This window comes from Parasteatoda tepidariorum, chromosome 10, assembly GCF_043381705.1.
Source record: "Parasteatoda tepidariorum isolate YZ-2023 chromosome 10, CAS_Ptep_4.0, whole genome shotgun sequence".
Taxonomy (NCBI): Eukaryota; Metazoa; Arthropoda; class Arachnida; order Araneae; family Theridiidae; genus Parasteatoda; species Parasteatoda tepidariorum.
Genome location: NC_092213.1, coordinates 5,631,131 through 5,653,172, shown reverse-complemented (window position 1 = coordinate 5,653,172; position 22,042 = coordinate 5,631,131). Strand labels below are relative to the sequence as shown.

At 27.5% G+C, this 22,042-nt stretch overlaps 1 protein-coding gene across 3 annotated transcripts in view; it reads right to left on the bottom strand.

Annotated features, from left to right (window-relative positions):
* Window positions 1–10,682: 10,682 nt before the first annotated feature.
* The window catches only part of LOC107451246 (SPRY domain-containing protein 3), a 134,484-nt gene continuing 123,124 nt past the window's right edge, over window positions 10,683–22,042 (bottom strand). For all 3 annotated transcript variants that reach the window (XM_071186202.1, XM_043043054.2, XM_043043055.2), the window contains exons 5-10: window positions 20,612–20,797; window positions 19,671–19,820; window positions 19,531–19,588; window positions 16,842–16,904; window positions 14,113–14,306; window positions 10,683–12,392 (exon numbers count right to left, since the gene is read on the bottom strand). In XM_071186202.1, coding sequence (XP_071042303.1) covers window positions 12,258–12,392; window positions 14,113–14,306; window positions 16,842–16,904; window positions 19,531–19,588; window positions 19,671–19,820; window positions 20,612–20,797 — 786 coding nt within the window. In that variant the 3' untranslated portion in view covers window positions 10,683–12,257. The remainder of the gene's footprint in view (window positions 12,393–14,112; window positions 14,307–16,841; window positions 16,905–19,530; window positions 19,589–19,670; window positions 19,821–20,611; window positions 20,798–22,042) is intronic.

Here is a 22,042-nt window from a genome sequence, read left to right as displayed (position 1 = left end):
TTCGAAGTCTCTTACACCTTTTCTCTGTATCGAATTTTTTTTCTTCCGAATTTTCGACCCCAAAAAGAGAGCTTTTTTTATTGCTGAAAATTAAGATATTTTTTTAAATTCTAAATTCGAAAATGCAAAATATTTTTGCCAGCAAGCACTTTTTTGCTTGATTGGTGGTGAAATATGTGATGTCCCGATCACTAATCTCCTGCATTCCCTGCAATTCACCCAAATTTTACATTAAAAAAAAAATACTATATTTATTAACACTATTGCTTTAAGGTGCTTAAGAGAGAGGTAAAAAATATTTTGGAAAATAATTTTCCAACCTTATACATCATAACTATTTAGACATGCAGTGGTAACACCAATGAAAGTGAAATAACAAAAAGTACAAAATGAGTTTGATTTCAATTTAAGGCGGGGAATCTCACGGCGAAAATTGTGAAGAAAGGGGGACTAGTTGCGCAATATTCTCAAAATACAAAAATAATCGCGGGATTTAAAGAGAGGTGTAAGTAGCGACGAATTTAATTTCAATGATGCTATTTTTCTCTTCATCGCATGGCACGCGACGCCGACCAACGGTCACGAAAACGCCGAACGTAAGAGATGCGACGCCGACAGAGAGGGGATTTTCGAAGGTTCGTCGCCAAGCAAAATAAAAAAAGGCACAGCTTATGCAAAGCGATGATTTTAGTATATTTATGATCTTGCCATGAAGAATTATGTGGGTTATAGAACAGACAAATTACTTAAATTTAGTTTAAAGTTATTAAACTTATTTAAAAATTGTAAATTTAGCGACATTTTCCCACCTTGATGATAATTTAACAAAATAACTACCTTATTCTTCAGTTTTTGAAAATTTTTATGAGCCGAGGTAATGCAGCATTGGAGTAAGTTTTTAAATATTAAAAAATTAGCCCATAAACGCTTTTCAGTCTCAAAAAACTTCGCTATTTTCAAAATAAGCATAGACAGCGCTGGCTTAAGATAGGCTAAATTTGACCCAACAGTCATGAGTAACTGTTGCCAACTCACAGCAGTTATTCGCAAAAAAGCATCAGTAGATATGACAACGGAGCCTTCGGAAAAAAAAAATTTAAACCAAATAGCGAAAATTAATATATTTAATTCTTTCACACTATGTTTTCAGACTAACAAACATTTAACAAATTCAACTTTTAAAATAGTAGGGAAAAAAGCATGTGATTTTGTATATTTACTGATGAAGATAAGCTTATGGCAATATATATGTTACGGTTAAAGTAATAAATCTCGTTATTATGTACGGTTAAAGTTATATATTATTAATAATTGTTAATGAAGTTTTGTCAGTATGAATAATTTAGACATTATTAATTGAAACTTAAATAAGATACCTACAAGTGGGTATCCTGATTGGTTGTTGAAGCAAGGCATTTGTTTATGTTTGCAACAGTTCTTTCAATTCTATTTCGAGTAAGCCAAGCTCGTCAAATATCAATTCTCTTAAGTGACACATTCTATATTCTTACACAAAGATTTCAATTCTTTCACTATATATTTCTTACTTAGCGCAAAGACAGGCAAGAGGGCAAGCAGAATTTAAACCAACTAATCATGCATCGAAGTTGCCAGGTACACAAAACAAAAATATATGAAGGATACAAAAAAAACACATAAACAAATAATAAATCTAAATTAAGTAAAAGACGCAAACGAGAAATAATTTTATTTCAACAAATTCGATGCTCGATACGGCGCTGCATTTAATCAATTTCATATTAATTAACATTCTGACTTATAGGAAGAAACTTAGCTCAATTTTAGCACGCCATTTTGCTTATAAACAAACAGCTGGAGCTGACGTCATAGGTCACATGTGTGGGTATCCGAGATCTTCTTCTTCTGAAAGTGCAAGTACCTAATTTTAACATAATTCTTGTAGGGTTTTGTGCTGTGATAAAAAATTTGTAGTTGTAGAGATTAGATGAGGATTACGTTAAAGCAGATTCGATTTAATAAACTTGATTCCAGGCTACATACTTAAGGTGTAACACACATCCGGATATTTGAAACTAAAGATAAATAATACTAATTTAACATATTTTTCTTTAATTTTGTTTTTACTTTCAGTAATAAGCATTAGAGTTTTGAAAATATAAATAAAAAATTGTTCATTAATTTGTGGCATTCCTGTATTTTTTGACCTTTCAGTAAAAGCAATTTATCTATGAATGATTTAACACAGACAAATATAAAATATCAGTATATAAAAAAAAAAACCAGTCGCCAGAAACTAAAATGGTGTAATAAATTAATTCTTGGATTCAAGAGATTAATTGAGGATTATGTTAAAGAGCCTAGATGTAATTGACTTGATATTAGACTAGATGCTTAAGTAGTAACAAAGAGCCACACTTTGGGATATTTGAAATCAAAAATAAATAATAATAATTTGACATGTTTTTTTAAATTTCGTTTTTGCTTACAGTAATATGCGTTAGAGTTTCAAAAATATAAATTAAAACTGATCATTAATTTGTGCCATTCTTGTATTTTTTTGTTCTTTCAGTAAAGGGAATTTAATTATGAATGGTACATCACAGATAAAAGTTTCAGACATAAAAAAAAAAATGTCACCAGAAACTAAAATGGTATAATAAATTTATTAATTCTTTGATTTAAGAAATAAATATACTTTTGAATTACATAAATATATTTATAGAAACAACAGTCTTCCTGAAACACATAAAATCCAGACACATCCAAAAGAATAAGTGGTTGTGTTCTTCTTTGGTTAGTGCAGATACGCAAAACAATAACATTTAAGTAGCCAGGGTTAATACATCTTTTTTCATTCAATATTTATAACAATCACATGGTTAATTATGATCCACAATAAAAACAATATAATGCTCATAATGAAATGAATGAATGTTAATAGCAATTAAACATTAGTATATTGTTGAGTACAATATCAACTCATAAAATGTGGAGCCATTTGGGAAAAAGAATATAAAAATTACCCGATGAAGCAGCATTTCTTATTTTTAAACATCACAAAAAACATCAAAACTGACTCTGATTCTATGGTAAATTTCAAATGTTTATTTCATTGAAAAAATAAATAAATAAATATTTATGAATAATTGAATGCTTTAAAACATGATTTAACCTCCTGAGGCTGGAGCTTTAAATAATGGTAGAAGATACGATTTTTACTTCAAAATATAAAGCTTGAAAGTAAGTATTGTATTAATCTCACAGATATATATAATTAGAAATACAATAAATTTTGATGAAATAAACAAAAAGATTATTTTCAGGCCGCATTCCTTTACAAGAGACATTTCAAAATAAAGAATATTTATAAGATAAAAATTATTCTTAATAATGCCTCAAGGCCTCTAAAAAACAAAAAATTGAAAAAAATATAATGTAATTGTAAAATTAAAAAAGGAAAACGAAAACAAATCTACCAAAATAAAATAAAATAAAATTTAAAAAAAAAAAAAAAAAAAAAAAAATACAATGTTAAAATTAGGTTTACTAATCTAACAGTTGACAAAAATTGTTAAGAAGAAGAAAAAAAAAATTTTTGCTTTCAGCTTTAACTATCACATTAAAATTCAGTGCTGCCATCTATGAAAGAAACACTTTAAGATGTATGGTAAGTAAGATATATATATATTTATTTTAAATTAATTAGACCTAATATTTTTAATCATTGCATAGAAAACAGTAATTTTAATTTTTACCATTTTTTGCATATTGTAAAGTATTTTTATAATGTATTTCTTTACTATTTTGTCAAGAAACAAAATACTCTATATAATAATATATATCATACAATAATATATATCATATAATAAGATGTATCTAAAATATATCTAAAAGGCAACTTGAATTGAATTCCTGACCTTTCTTATAATTTTTCATTCAACTTGAAAACTCCAACCAATGAGGGTAAATCGAATTATACATAGCTTTGTTAGGTATAGAGACATAAAAAATTAAACATTAAAACATTTTTTAAGTGATAAAAATTGTGCAAAATGTTGATCCAGACATTAGAAGTTGGGTCCAAAAAGCTTAAAATAAATTTTTAAAAATGCTGTTTCTAAAATAATTTTATTTTTCAAAACCCGGTTTAGGTTAAAATGAAAAGGTTTAAGTTTGAAAATGAAAAGGTTAAATACCAGCATAATGACATTGCAATACGTTTACTACACAATTTAAAAGTTTTGAAAATAATAAAATTAAATCTAACAGTTGACATTACATTGAGCACATTACTGTGTGAATGGGAAAAATAGTAATAATAGAAATAACTTTTTAATTATCTTATAATAAAACTTAACATTAAATATAATAATGCATACTAACAACCATTGATCGAACATATTCTAAAATGCATATGAAACAAGAAATAGAATGTAGTTACGATAGACGACAAATCTTTTTTTTAAGAAATCGATCCACAGTTTAAACCATGGTTAACTGCAAAAGTAATTTTGCAAATTACATATTTAATTTTAGGTACATATATGCAGGATACAAAATTAAAATAATTATAAATCTTCAAGTTAATATTAACTCAAGATATACCTTTATTTGCAATTCAAACTTTAGGAAAGTTGAAAACCATTCACATTTTTAGATATAATTAATAAGGTCATTGTATTGTTAAAAAAAATAATTAAAAAAACTTTAGTATAATTTTTAGTTACAGAGCTTTTTTTCCTTTAAGTTTGAACTATTGTATTTAGACTATATAAGGATGATTTCATAAAAAAATTAAACTTAAAAGTTATGTTAACTGTACTTAGTAATTTATTATTTTATAGTAATTTAATTTATAGTAATTTATACTTTTCACAATAGGCTAGACATCACGCAAGTAGTTCATAAACTATTTACTCTTAGCAAAAATATTCAACATTGTATCCATCTCAAGATGGTTACACAAATTCAAAAAGTAGCAAAATTATTGCAACCATACTGAGATTTTGAGAAAAGAAATAACACGTTATGGTAGCACTTATTGATTAAAGATTCCAAACTGGACTGAAATCTTATTAAGATGAATTCTTAAATTAAAACTCAATCTATAAATTAAAAACTAGTTTTGATAAACACTCATTATAATTTTTTCATAAATTTAGATAGCTAGTTTACTATTAATCCACGGCAAAATATTTAGACAGAAGAAAAACCAAATAAAAATTCTGATTATTGGAGAAGTATAAACTATAAACAGAAACTATCAATAAAACTAAAAAATAAAAAAAAAACTTAATTAGACATAAAATTTTGATTTCCTTCTTTAAAAACTACATATTAAACAATTGAAATAATTTCTAAACTAATTCTATACACATAAGAATGACATAAATTTAATCCAAACTATGAATAAGTTTTAAGTAATTGTTAATCCGAAGAAAAAAAAAACCCCATCAACTTCACTTCAAAAATCTTCATTGATAGAATAACGTTTTATTATATATAATTGTTTTAATAATGGGTTTTTATTCACATAATAATTAAGATTTCACATTGGAGATATACTTTTCATTATGAGCAGCATATATAAATAATACATATGTATTAAAACATATTATGATTTTATACATTGGGTACAAAGTAAGTTGAAAAGAATTTACAAAAGAGGACACTATCAGTCTTAAAATAACATTTGATTTAAAGCTTTATCAAGTTTTAACTTACAGCATGTCTTTTGTCGAAAAGCTTTTCATAACAACAAAACTGTCTATTTGTGGGAACATAATATAATTTGAAAGAAATTTTTATGTTTTGCTGTCATTTGAAGGAAAGAAAAAACAGCTGAAGGTTATTGATTGTAGTATGAAGCTAACAGGGATGATACTTCATCAGTTCCAACTTGTAAATATTTTGACACTGATGATGAACTACTTTTTTTCTTTTATTGACATAATGATATGCTGCCGAAATATGAAGGAATGTAGAAGCTATCGATGGAATATACAATTGTTACTTTCTAATACTGAAGCCCCAATTTTTAGGAAAAAAAAAAACACCTTTAAAACTTACTTGTATCACCAATATTGAAACATCAGAGTACTATAATAGTTTCAAAACAAACTATCAGATCAACTGCATATCCACAAAGCACAGAAAAAGAAATAAACTTTTAATGACACGCTTCATACAATGACCCCTTTTTAATTCAAACACAGACAAATCGAAATCTTAAATAAAAATAAGAATCAGTAATTTTCCAACAAATTCCTATGGATTTTTGCATTATAAATTTAAATCTAAATCAATTTAAAAAAAAATTTTTTTTGAATTTTTTTTAAGTTATCATTTTAAAGTAATATAAAGCAATCCACATCATTAGAATAAGAAGGTAAAAAACTAAAGCCCAACTACCTCAGATTGACTTAATTGCAAAATTTGCTTTTACATGTAATTCATATTTACACTCTACTCTTACAAGTCTGAAGATTTTTAATTTATGCAATCATAATGTTTAGTTATTAATTGTATGCTTGCATTATTTACAAGATAAAACTTGAAGGTCAGAAAGAAATTATCTCAGAAAGGAAAGCAGAAGTGGTAAGAGAATTTAGCATTAAAATTAAATTTTATGAAGTTCATGAATTTATTGTTTCACACATTTATGCAATTAAATTTTACTAACTTCATGCTCTTAAACCAAAAAGAATTTTTAAATTTCGATTTGAATGATTTTACAGTCCTTTTAAAATTTTAATTATTTTACTATTCCACCAAATTTAAATAAAAACAATAATTAAAACATTTTTCGAAACAATAATTTGACAGGTTCTCCAACGAGAGAGTAATAATTAGTGTTAAATGTATCAAATAAATAGTGTATTGCTGAAAAAATTCAACTTAAATAATTTTATACATAATTTTTTTTTAAAACTATTTACAAATGTAGTCCACATTTTGATATCAGTCACAAAAAAAATTTGTAAAACAGAATCCCCCTTAAAGAGTACCCCAAAACGGAGAGCAATCAATTCTACCAATAAAATGTTTAAATGAATATGCTGTCTGCAGAACAATGTAAATTTCTGAACTATCACTGATTAGATCACATTAGTTTTTTTTTTCCATGAAAATTTATACCAAATTTTTCGTTAAAGTTCCAGTAGTTTCTAAACTTGATTTAATAGTCATTTTGGTAGCAATGTGATAGTAACTTTTTTAACTACTAACAAAAATTATGTATAGAAGTCACACTATCAATATACTTTTCATTTCATACTTTTATCACTCGTCATTCAACTTTAAAATTGGAACTTTTTTTGTATTTTTCCCCATAAAAAGATGAACAATTCTAGTTTAACGAATCTCGTTGATTGCTTTGAATTAGGGATCTCAGTTTATTTGTCTTAATGTAAAAAAAGTAACAGTTAAAAAAATTTAAAAATTTGAAAAAGTTACTAAAAGTAAAGGGTCATTCCTAAATAGGAAAAAGAAATTTACTACAAATAAGGGATTACTAAAGCAAAATTAAAATAGTCTTGATCAGTATTTCATTTGACAAAAATTGAATCTGACTAAGAATGTGGTTAATCTGTTGAATCTGTCATCATTGTATGAATCATATTGAAATACACAAAGCATTTATGCACCAACCTCGGCTAAATCGTCTGAGAATTCACAATATATACATGCAGATGAGAATAAGTAATTTAATGATTATGGTTATCTTAAAACAGAAAACCTCACAGTGAATGTTATCATGAAAGTATCACATTTAGAAAAATAAGTTACACGTTTAACAATCCCACAATGCAACATAAGAGGAAAATAAAAGACTACTCACTTCCTTTAAAAAAAAAAAAAATTTTTTTTCAAAAACAATGGGGCTAGAAAGTAATTTGCTTAACATATAAAATTACAATTCCCATAAAAAATACTGGAATGAAAGTTTATTTTTAAGAATTACCTACTTTATAATGGAATTATAACATAATCAGAGATATGATAAACAAATATTTTTAATGAAAAAAAAAAAAAACAGGTTCCAATTTTTATCTTCTTTTAATTAAATTATTGTGAGCCCTATACAAGATGACTTATTGTTTTAAGATAAAAGTTTAATGGTGTAAAATCTGGAAATCAGACATACTACATGTTTTATATGACATTACATTCTCAAATTGACAAATTATAAAGTCAAATACACGTTTTTTATAATAGCCTGTTTCTTCAATTGATTATGATGAGTCAAAAATAATTTTTGAAAACCATTTTTAATTATTTAAATACTTTTAAAAAATGAAAAAATTTACAAAGAGGTACAAAAAAGTTTTCATTAAACTTTAAACAACCATTGCCATTCATTATTAATTATAAAATCTTGAATTTATTATTTATTACATAGAAAATTCTCAATGCTATAAAAACATTAAAAGAAAAAAGTTATTTTCTTAAAAAAAAAAGGTCAGTTAAAAAGCTCAAAAGCAAAGAATAGTGTCTTAATATGAAAATTCTAAATCTTATAACTTTAGTTTTCAAACTCAGCTAGTATTTAAAAAAAAAAAAAAAATCTTAACACATATGATATGTATTAGAATTAATTGACTTAAAAAAAAAGGCATTTCCCAAAATGTTTCTGTTGTTTTCCATAATGGATAATTTTATTTTAAAAATATTATTGTATATATATACTATAATGATATGACCTATGATTTAATTTCATTAAGAAAAAAAAAAAAGAAAGAAAAAAAAAACTTTCCTCCAACAATCTATTTCTAAAACTATTACTAACTTTTATAGGTTTTGGAATATATTTCTTAACTTGATTAAACTTGGTGAAATTTAATCAATATATTGATAAAAGTGTAAAAATAAAGAAATTTTTTTTTACTATTTTACAAACTGAAACACTTTGCATCTAATCTGGCAGAGTTCACAATGAAATAAAATTAGGCAAGAATTAAAAATGCATTGCAGGAAATCTCAATTGTATGTCTGTACACTACCCTTAATTTGATTTTTTTTTAATGCTTCCAAAACTCACTGAAACAGCTCAACCTACCCTCAGCACTGTAATCATTAGCACAGTTTTCTTCTAAACTGTTTAGTATGGACTTAGAAGGGTTTGAGTGGCAAAGCTTCGACGGTTGGCAATTTTTTCAAATCAGTGTAACTCAATCGTATTGAGATGAAGTTTCAACCGATTTTTGGCAACAAAATTATCATGATTATCTCGCGACATAACACACTACTAAGTAGCTTTAAATGCAAAAGTTTATTAACAACTTTATAAAAAACTGCATATGTTTAGAAGAAATTCTCAAAAGGTGAAAAGCACAAGACAGCTCTAAACTTTAAGCTGTGACAACAATTAAGCTGGGGAGTAGTGTTACTCGTTTCCCTGGCATCTTTAATGCATACGTGCTCCCTGGGTAAATGAGTAACACCATTCCTCAACACAGCCCAGGTGACATGCCTTCTCCAATTTCACATGAAGGTTACTTCGTACTAGGAGAAGGAAAATGGCCAATACATCCAGTTTTTTGTCGTTGGAAAAAAAAAAAAACAAGATTTAGTTTAATTTACAGTCAAAATGTTAAAGTCAATTTATAATACTGTCTATAAACAGGAATTAATGTAAATTATTGCAAAAGATTTATAAAATATCTTTAAAAAAATTTTAAAATCAAAAGATGCCAATTCTGGACATTCCTGATAACTGACCCAATGTTACAAAAAAAAAAAAATAATAATAATTTTTTTTAAAGTGTTTAGTTGTTAACAAATAAGAATAAATATAAGGTTTAAATAAGAAGGTTACCTGATAATAATCTAGACAAATAGCATTACTTGAAAAGTTGAATTACTAGGTGAAAGATTTTTAGAAAAAGCAATTTAGTGCTTGGATGCATGTCCAAAAGATTGCATACGAAACTGTGTTGTTATTGAAACAAGAAATTGATTTAAGTAAGAACTTTAACCAATTTCTTGAGGAAGACCCTTGCCTAATTTCTTGTAAGAACCAAAAACTTATTTAATCTTAAAATAGTTTTCAGGTATTCAAATATTTTCTTACTACAAGTCAGTGGTTGGAAAAACTACATTTTCTTTCTAGTTAACTACAACTTCTTTGTTTTAAATGTAGCAACTACAAACTACTTTTGAAATGTAGTCACTACTTTGCTACTTTTAGAAGACATGCTTACACAAAATAGTTTTTTATTCTAAAGCACTTTTCACAAATTTGTTCTTTTAACTTTCAAACTCTATGCTTTTCTCGACAGCAGTTTAAGAAATGCCAGTAAATTATCAAATACTTGTGATTTGAGTCATCAGTGCTTTTTATATCCAAGAAATAAAGTACAGCGCGAAAAATAAAAAACAGATCACCCTGAATAACTTTTGATCTAATGATTGGATCTTCACGTTCTAGGACTCAATCTGAATGGTTTGAAGGGGTGACCACAAATATGCTTATTCATTAATGCACATAATATTTTAAGTAACGAAATCAGACACAAAAATGTACTTTATAGTTCTTGTGAAATCAAATTTTAAAAAAGTGAGATATTTAAAATTCGATTTCTTAAGAACAACTCGACTAATTTCTCCAAGCATCAGACGTAGATCTTATTAATGCTCGGCCACAGAGGAGGCATTTGGATTGCGCACGCTGTTGGGATTTTTACCAATCAGATTCGAAATTTTTTTTTTGTTTGAACTTTATTTAACTAACGTTAAAAGTTGTTGCCAGGAATTGCTGCAAATTACTGTTTTTTTGTATCGCACTACTCACTACACTACTTCTTTTAAAAAATAGTGACTACAGTAGTTTCGCTACTCGGGGCGAAACTACTTCCAACCACTGCTACAAGTGAAATAAATAATTGTCCAAGCAATAAACGCCAATAGCTTTTCTCATAAATTAACCAAAGTAATCCAATGAACTAAATTTTGATGGAAAAAGTTTTTATAGTGTTAGTTTTATTATAGTTTTGTTAGATAGAAAAATATATTGATCAATAGTGAACATTTAGTGCATACAACGTAAATATGAATAGAATTTAGAACACTGCCTTTTGAATCACCTTTTAAGAAGTTCCCTTATGTTAAAATATATGACATTATTCAATGAGCAAAATAATGATTACCATGATATACAGAAATAAAACTACAAACAGTTAAAAATGTTTTGCATAATAACATAATAAGATACTTGATTATACAATAGAACAAGTATTATTATTACAAAATTACATAAATTTGAATCCTCAGAAAATAAGAACAAATTTTTATTTTCTTTGACTAATAAAAAGATTGGATTAAAAAAAAATGTTTGAGGATGCTAAACCAAATTTGTAATGATTACGTAGGTCAAGTTAAACATTAATAACTGTAAAAGTTTAATTTTAAAAAGTTATTAATAGTTAAAGAAGAAAAATTCATGATTTTTTTTTAAAGCAACAGGTCATCACTTTTTCATATGTATGGAAAAAGTTTACACAATCTGTTTTACAAAATAAATTTTTCAGCACAGCAGCAGCAACCGTATCCGTATGCAGATAACTTAGCATCTAAGTTTTATTTTTATAAAGCAAATATACAAACTGGGGTAGGAATCACCGAGACTCCTTTTTAAAATATCTGTTAACTTGTTTATAATAAAAACCACAAAATTGAATTGAGAGCAACACAGAGAACAAAAGTTATTCTATTACTTGATGGACTTAACTGTAAAAGAATTCATTCCATTTTTAGTGTCACTGCATAAAATTGAACTTAAATTGAAACAACATAAAGTTTTTGTGTAAATTGTTAAGGATTTTATATTTACAAATTATGCACGTTAGATGAATCTGAAATTTTTAGAACAATAATATCTGTCTGGCTGCATTAAGTCGCAGAAAAAATTTGAATTAAAGCAGATTTACTCTGTGAATTCGGTTAATTATGGTAGTTAATCATCCTGTTGCTTTAAAAAAAAGTAATGCTAAAGAGTATAAAACTAGTGATTCATAATCAAAAATAATTAAGAAACTCTAATGACTAGAGGTTTCAAATACGATAAAAAATAGATGTCAATTTCTTCTCCCCAACTCAAAATATACAAAAATAAAATTCTAAAATAATCTTCATTCTGTGAAACATATTTGGTATAGAAACAGAATACGACATTTGATTACCTGAATGAAAAAGGAGGGAAAAATAAGCACCTGATGATGAAGGATGTGACTTAGAAAGCACCTGAAAACTATAATGCAGCAGGGGAAAAAACAATTTCAACCAGTTAAAGGATGCAAGTCGACTTTCACTTTCTCATCGCTGCTTAGCATTCCAATAGTTGGGTAAAATCCACCCTTTGGAATGCATACATCTTTCTGGCCAATGGTTTTACCATTACGAGTAAAAAACACCTGAAATGGGTGCACATTCATTAGAATAGTACTATGACAGGTATTAAAATACTCACAATTTCTCAACATTGGTAGTCGTAAACAGAAAATTGGGTCGGCCGTTCAATGACAGTTATAAAAAAATAAACAGGGAGCATAGCCAAATCCTTCAATAAATTATTTATTATAAACTGCATTATTTTTATAGTTCATTTAATTACAAATTTATTACAAATTCTTAATTACAAATTTAATAAACTACAATTTTTTTTTTAATGTACTGATTACTTCACTACTTTCAAAATGTAGTAACTACTTTAAGGAAATGAACTGTACTGGGGAATCTTAATTTTCATTCATGTTCAAAATAGTTTTAAATAAAAAATTGGCTTATATTAAACATGAGGACTCATTAGGAGGTATCTCCATGTTTACACAAGCCAGAACCTAAAACATTTTAGTTCAAATTTGTTCGTTTAACTTTTAATTTTTAATGCCTTTTTTGACAGCAAATATTTAATTAAGTAATGCTAGAAAATTATCCAATATTTGCAATTTCGTAAAGTGTTTAATGCTCTTTTTTTGTTGAGAAATTAGGCACATTGAAATAACATCAATGTTTCACGAGTGTACATTTGCATTTGAAAGTGTGACCCAAGCGATAAATTAGTATTATTCCTAGAGGCTAGTTTAAATATCAATTATATGTGATTCTTATTACATAATTCTTGTTAATGTTAAGCAACAGAGTAATTTTCATTGAATCTATTATTGGCCCTGCATACGTTTGTACTCATCAGGTTTAAAAAATTAGCTACAAATCCCTGCTATTTTTTTGTATCACACTACTCACAACTCTAAGTTTCTTTTTCTAAAAAATGTAGCAACTACAGTAGTTTCATTACTTGCAGTGTGCTACTTCTGATCACCAATTTGCAGTGTGCTACTTCTAATCATTGACAAAAAGCATATGTATTTTTTTAAGAGAGTTTCAAAGGATGATTTCAGTTATAATTGCAATCTTGCAAAATATTACTCTATAAATTTTGTTTAACCTTTTTCTTATAGATAGTGACACTGAGTTGATTTTTAGAATAGAAATTCAATTTGTTGCTTAAACATTATTGCTTGTTTCCCAGGAATATTACTCTAATTCAAATTTTTGAATATTGGAACCTTTCTAACATTTTTCACAATGTTTCAGAAATCAAAATATCAATGTTTTGAAATTTTATATAATGTTGTAGAAATGCAACTATTTTTTTGGTAATTTTTTAATTTTATAAAAGTTATTATTAATTTTTTATGTGTTAAAAGTTATACATTTTAACGCAATAGGAATTAAAAAAAAAAAAAAAAATTGGTGTTGAAATAACAAATACGTTCTGCCACTTTTTATAAAGTTTAAAGATAAAAAAAATCTTTGACAGTACTTCAGAGTCACTATTTTGTGGTATATAAACATTTTGGCATATCTAGTGATATTTAAATAAAATAACGCGAACAATATAATTATTAAATGTGGGATCTTCTATACTATATGACAAACACCTAATCTATAATTAAGTTCATTACACACATTTCGGATTTAATAACTGCTGCAAGTATTTGCAGTGTTTTCAGCATTGGTGATTCATAAACAGTGGCTTTAGTATGTTGGTGGCATGTGATTTATCGTTTTAAACTACTGATGATGAAAAAAACTGCTCAAACATGATTATGAAAATCTAATTTTAGATACCTGTATGTTAACACCAAATTCAATATTTTCTTTAGCTTTCCACCATTCCTCATCTTCAGATTCACTCAGAGACCCCGACAATTCATCATCAAAGTCTGCATTTAAGGAAGACGGACCATTTTCACTCGATTCATCACAGTCAAAGTAACAAACAAAGTCTCGGGGGAACATAATTCCACATCCCATTATGTCACCTAGAACAAGAGTTAAATACAATCTATAAAGTAGGCAAAACTATGGCATACATTACAGAACAATGTAAAAATTTTTTCATGATTTTTCAAGACTAATTTTATAGAATTTCCCCAATTTTTGTAACTGGTGATACACATTTTATTATTAATTTTTCAGACATGAAAATTTATACACTACTACATTTAATTGGTTCAAACATTCATATAAAGCCCCACTTTGTCCTCTTATGGTAAGGCATTCAAAATATTTGCAAAATTACCAAAACTTTTTAAAACTTTAGTTATTATCTGCCTACCACTCTAGAAAATATTTTGAATAAAAGCGTAGTAGCTGACCCTGTGGCAGAATTTATTCTAATACTAATATCTTTCTGCAAGACACTTTTAAAAATAGCAAATATACTGTTACTAATTTAAAGTCATCATGAAAGAAAAAAAAAAAACTTTTCGGATCAAACAAAATAATTTTTTTAATTGAATATGAATTATTTTTTTAAATTCTACCATGGGCGATATTCTTGCATTTTGTAGGGGGAAAACACTTTCCCCCTACTATTTAATTTTTGGCATTTTGAAAAATCATCAACACATTAAAAAATTTTTGAAATTTGTAGCAGTAATTATAGGGGGGTATGATTGACAGCAAAATCAAACGAAAGGGAGTCTTCAAGAAAAGGTTACTAAATGCGTGTTTTTATTTCAAGATCAGTTGCAGGAAAGAAAACGAAATTTTTTTCATTTTTACTCTTTATTTTTCATTATTCTCAAATGAGAATAGAAAAATCACAAGCATTTTTTTCCACTCAGATGCACGAGAAAGGCATATTTTGAATATAATTCTGTAGAAAAGATAAACTTTTTAGAAAATTTCTGCAGAAAAGAAAACCAAAATTTTTTACTTCCCAAAGGAAAAATCTTTCTGCAAGAACTCAGTAACATTCACCGACAATGTCGCCATCCTCTGCCATGGCGGGGGGGGGGGGGGGGGGGGGCNGGGGGGCGGCAGCCCTGAATATCATCCAACTTTCAAAATCTCAATACAGTTAAATTACAATTATTTAAACTGGGTTCCCACGCAATTTTTTTAAAAAAATTCAAGGACTTTTCATTTTCAATGACTTTCAAGGACTTAAAATCAAATTTTTCAAGGACCTATTCAGTATTATTGTTATATGCTAAAGTACATGTCAACCAGATTTTCCAATTACGTAGAAGCAGAAATTGTATATTTTTAAATTAAATTTATCAGCTAACAATACAAATGGCTGATAGTTACATTGTTGTTTCAAAACACCTAGAAAAAATTTTCAATTGACAAAAAAAAAAAAAAAAAAAAAAACTCCAACAATACAAACCAGCATCAGTGAAATTTTTCATGAAAATTCAATGAAGTGAATTAGAATTAATGAAACTGAATGAATGTATAAAGCATATTATACATTCATTCAATTTCCTAATATGAATTCTGATGAGTAACTTGCAAATCACTTTAAAGTAATATTCGACATGTGATTCATTAATCACTTTCAGTTAAACCGCAATTCATAGAGCATTTCATATGATTTCCGATCCGTAAATCAAGAATCTTTTTAATGTGAATTATGATGTTTATTCATAATCAATGAAACCTGTAGAACTAAATTTTATTTATTAGCAGTAAAAACTAACAGTAAAAGTTTGATAATAAATGATAAAAAAATTAATTATACTTTGTACTTAAAAGAACAATATTAACCTGTTGTAATAATAGAGTTAACACATTGAACATATTTCTAAATCCATTAAACACTATATATTATTCGAAAACTATGACTAAAAAACCTAAAATTTGCTAGAAATTTTAGCTTTTAAAACATCAGAGCCTGAAAAATCTAGGAGAGAAAAGTTTTGCATCTTCTTTAACCCCTTTTCACTTCAAGCATTAAAAATTGCNGAACATAGTTCTAAATCCATTAAACACTATATATTATTCGAAAACTATGACTAAAATTTGCTAGAAATTTTAGCTTTTAAAACATCAGAGCCCGAAAAATCTAGGAGAGAAAAGTTTTGCATCTTCTTTAACCCCTTTTCACTTCAAGCATTAATAACTGCATCAATCAGAATTTCTATAATTTTCCTTTGAATTTATTATTTTGTTACTACTTTTTTGGAAGAAAAATTAGTAGTATTTTAATTCCTAAAAAATCAAGTACTTTTCAAGTACCCTATGACAGAATTCAAGGACTTTTCAGGGCCCTGATATTTTTCAACCAAATTCAAGGACTTTCAAGTACCGTGGGAACCCTGTTAAATTTTTAAAAAAAATATTTGATTAACGGTGTCTCCTTTCATATTCACATAGTTTATATTTGATTGCATTATTAAGATGATTGATAGATTCAGATTCTTTTTCAAATAAAGGAGATAAAAAATTAAAAGAATTTATTTTATGCTGTTTTCAAAGAAGCACTTTCCTAAAAGTAACTATACATAAAAACACATTACAAAAAGAATTGAATTTCAAAACATTATAATTCAGAGAATAATACAAACCCTTATAACAACGAGGCCCAAAAGGATCTCCAACACCACTACCGACAAATATTTTCCCATCATCTGCACAAAAATAAAAACAAAATTAAAAATTTTTTTATTTGCAAATCATTCCAAAACATTGAAAGAATATTGAGAAAGGAGAAAAAGCAAAAATTGTATCTAACATTTAATAGTATTATGCATATAAGTAATAAAAGCATACATTTGTCTCAAAAAAAAAAAATCTTGCTACTGAAAATTTGCTGACATTTTGAATTAAGTTTTTAACATTTTCCTTTTTTTTTCAGATTGAATATATTTTATTTAAACATTATGGCATAAAAAATAACATAAAACTTTACAATGGCAAAATGTAAAACTTGACAAGCAGTAAATATATTAACAAATCAGCAATAAAATTAACTTAATAAAATTATCAGCTTAAAACTGCAACAAAAAAAACAAAAAAAATCGGAGGGGTCTAGTTTATTGCCATTTTGAGAAAATGTCTGTTTTTAGAACATTTTTCTGAAATATGCCAACTTTATAGTTAGGTGGAAAAAAATCGAAAAATTTAACAAGTTCGGGAATTTTTTTTGCAACAGCAGGGTTCCCACTCATTTTTTAAAAAAAATTCAAGGACTTTTCAATGACTTTCAAGGACCTATTCAATATTACAATTATATGCTAAATTACACTTCAACTAGATTTTACAATTACGTAGAAGCAGAAATTGTATATTTTTAAAGCACAATGCTTATTTGACAACAACAAAAAAATATTTATTAAATTTATCATCTAATAATACAAATGGCTGATAGTTAAATTGCTGTTTTCAAACCACTTTGAAAAATTCCAGTAGACTGAAAAAAAAAAAAAAAAACTCCAATTGACATGGGATAAAAGCCAAAATTTGAAAACTAACATCAGTGAAACTTTTTTTGAAAAATTTAATGAAGTGAATTAGAATTAATGAAATTGAGTGAATGAATAATGCATATTATTACATTAAACAAGCATAGTAAATAATTTATAATGTTTGCGTAATTGCACGGCTGATAAAACATAAATACTTCTTTTTAATATGTTATATCAAATTTTAGGTTACAGGAAATGTATATAATTAGATAAAATATCAAAATATACCTATTTAACATATCTGTTTCAATTTTAATAACAAATTACTATTTTGTTACTTCAGAAAATGAGTAATGTATTTCGAACATAATAAAATCTATTGTAGAACAATATTTTACGGAAAACTAATTAAGACATATCAAGCTTTATTTTCTTTAAAGTATATCCATAAAATGTGAAGCGCAATTTTTAAAATTTTGTTAATCTGATTAATTTTTACTAAGCGTTATTTTCAAATCGCATTTATACGAATCTAGATATACTATATGTAAATCAAAATTATAAGAAAGGTGAAGTAAGTCTCAAAGAATACGTTAATAACGTATCGCAATGTGTGATTTGTAAATTTAAATTGAATTGTGGTTAATGCATCTTAAATCGGAACAATATAAATACCTAATGATACAAAACGCACGAACTAACAAGACGTAAATCAAAATGTGTGATACATAAATCACTTCAATATGAATTCTGTTGTGTGATTAGCTAATAGTTTTCATGTGAATTGTAATCATTATGATGCAAACTGCAATTTATGAATCGAAAGGTGCTTAATATAGAAAAGCTATGTGTGATTCTTAAATCATTTTGACGAGAATTGCAAGTGATAATTCTTCTATCTCTCTTTTGTGAATCGCAAAGCGTGATTTGTAAACTACTAGAATGAAAATTATTAGGCATGATTCTGAAATTACTTAAATACGTATCACATTATATGATTCAGAAATAACTTAAATTGAAATCATGATGTGTGAATCCTGATGTGTAATTTGCAAATCACTTTAAAGTAATATTCAATATGTGATTCATTAATCACTTTCGTTTAAATCGCAATTCATCGAACATTTTATATGAATTCCAATCCGTGAATCGAGAATCAGTTTAATGTGAATCACAATGTTTATTCATAATCAATGAATCCAGCAGAACAAAATTTTATTTATTAGCAGTAAAAACTAAACGTAAAAATTTGGTTATAAATTTTAAAAAATTAATTACCCTTCGTACGTAAATTAAAAGAACAAATAGGATAACAATATAAATCTGTTGTAATAATGGAGTTAACACATTGAACACATTTCCAAATCCATTAAACACTATATATCATTCGAAAATTATGACCACAAAACCTAAAATTTGCTAGAAATTTCAGCTTTCAAAACATCAGAGAGATGAACAATAATCGGGTGTGAAAATTTAGGAGAAAAAAGTTTTGGAATCTTCTTTAGCACCTTTTCACTTCAAGCATTAAAAATTGCATCTATCAAAATTTCTATAATTTTCCTTCGAATTTATTTAATATTTTTTTACTGCTTTTTTATAAAAAGATAAGTATTATTTTAATTCCTAAAAAATCAAATACTTTTCAGGTACCCTACGGCAGAGTTCAAGGACTTTTCAGGGCCCTGATTTTTTTCAACAAAATTCAAGGATTTTCATGTACCGTGGGAACCCTGAACAGTTTCTAAAGAACATGTTTCTAAGTGGCATTGACATTAATGCATTGAAGTATTAATATATTAGTGAATTATAAAAGTACAATTCAGAATATAGTTTTAGGACAATTTACCTGCATGGTAAGCTATTGACCCTTTATTCCAGCCTGGATGCCTGTATTTCGGATAATCCTAATGAAAATTAATTTATAATCAATAACACATTTGTTATTTTATTACCTATAAAAATGCAAGCAACAAAAAAATAGTTTACTTTTCTAGCTAGACCTATAGCAATATAGCAGTTTTCTCCTGGATCTAAAATTTCAATTTCAAAATAATGGTGCGTAGTATCTAAAGGATATTTGGCTTGAGCTAAACCAACATCAATGATACTTTTACCTCGACCGGCATATTCTAATATCTATAAAGAGCAAGCAAGCATATTAAACCAGGTAACACTTATAGAAATGGATGGTGTTTTCAAGATAAATGTAAACAACAATCTCGAGCTCTTGACCTCCTCTACTTCCAGTTAGAAAATATACAACCTGCTTACTACAGCTCATTATACGAGGTGATATTTTCAAGCAGATAATTATGATTTTAATAAGAGAAATAATTTCAGAGCTCAAATCTGCTGTATTTCATAAGATATTAAGTAATTCTGGTGTGTTTGAAGTGAAAGTTTGCTTTGGTTTTTTGGAGACGTATTGTTAAAAAAGGTGACATGGTTGCTAGATTTTGAAAGAAATTGCACTTTCGGCAGTTCTGATCTGGCCTCTTTTTACTCGTTTATAACTGTTTGTTCTCAGTGCGAGCTGTGCACCATCGTGCCTCAGTGTCAGCAAGTTGTTTGAGCAGTGAGATTAAGTTCATTTTACAAATTATCATTTAGATATTATATTGATAACAAAGTGAAAAATGTTTTATAACTAGTCCTTTTTCAAACGACGATTGTTATGTATTGAAACAACAAGTCTTTGATTTTTCTTTTAAACACAAATAATAAATCAGGTAACAAATAGACATATACAAGAAATACTATTCAAGAGATTTTCTAAACACAATGATGACATTGTGAGCCAAATAGCTTCAAAACACACCTAAAAGAGTAACCTGGAAGTATAGGCAGTCAAGAGCTGACAGCGCACCCTAGAGTAGAAAACACCATTCATATTACCAACCCATCAGTTTAATATACTCGACACTCACTGAGCCATTGAGTTTGATATCATGCAATCTAGACCACTCTTCTTCGTTACTGTCTATGCACATAGACATATCTTCCTCGGGTGTCCACTTAGATCGTCCAATGTAAAAAAGTTGAGCTCCAAAGGCATTAAGACCAACAGCAGGGTAAAGTCCACCAGCTGGCATGGTACAAACAGTTTGGCCAATCTGAAATATAAAAGTATTAAAATTTTTATGTAAGGAGCTAAAAATTGAGATTAAAGGAGAGGAATAGGAATTAGAAGAAATTAAAATGGATAATAGAATATAAAATCCATAATGAAAACTTTTAAAAGACATAAAATATTTTTTTTAAAAATGTCCAATATAAGTACTTTAAAAAACTTCAATAAACAAAATTTTATAAAATAATAGAATCAGTTTTGCTATACTCTATTATCAAATTAAAAAAAAAAAAGAATGAGATCAAGGTTCATTCAAGTATATCAAGGTTCAAAAGTATATCAGGGTTCATTCAAGGTGGGATTTGTTATTAAAATAAATAAAAAAATTCTGCCCTGCTTGTCTGCTATTCACCCAATTTTCTGATAAATCCATATTGTTTTTGTTATCCGTTTTCTGGCAGCTATTTAACTTTCTGAGAGGTCATTTCCCAGTTGTTTTAAAAATTTTGATCATTTCAATACAAAATTAATAGGTCATGCAAGATTTATAAAATGAGAGAATATTGCTAATTTCAAAACCAATCCATGGTACTAGGTTGGTAGGTACTTAATTTACGTCGCACTAGAGTTGTACAATGGGCTGCTGGCAACAGTCTGGGAAACACCCCTGAGGATGATCTGAAGTCATAATACAGTCAAACCCCGCTATAGTGGACACGGTTTATAGTGAACTCCCGGATATAGTGAATGAAATGCTCGGCCCCGTACCTTGCTATACACGTATAATGTTATTTTTAGTGGATATAGTGAACCAAAAAAGTGAGGAAGTTGGATATAATGAACTTTTTTCTGTCTTCGACTATTTCCCCCCCATTTTCTTTGCAAATAATTTTGAAATTTCTACTTCAAAATAAATACATATACCGATTTTTAAAACCATCTATAGAAACTACTTTAATGTGCTCGTATGGCAGGTTAGACAGGTTCAAAAAGCGGAATAACAGAAATTCAGGAAAAATTATCTGAGAGTCGGGAAGTGTTTCCATATCTGATGTTGAGAATTGCTCATCAGCTAAAGATTACAAATTTTTTTTTGTAAGCAAGACGAAGAGTGATGAAAAATAACATATTTTTTGCTACTACATAATATTTTTCAGTCATTTATGTGAATATAATGTAATAAAAGGGAGGAGTTTGGGAACCATTAGTGAAATTGCCTGCGTAACGGATATAGTGAACTCCCGGTTATAGTGAACCGAAATTTCGGTCCCTTGAAGGTTCACTATAG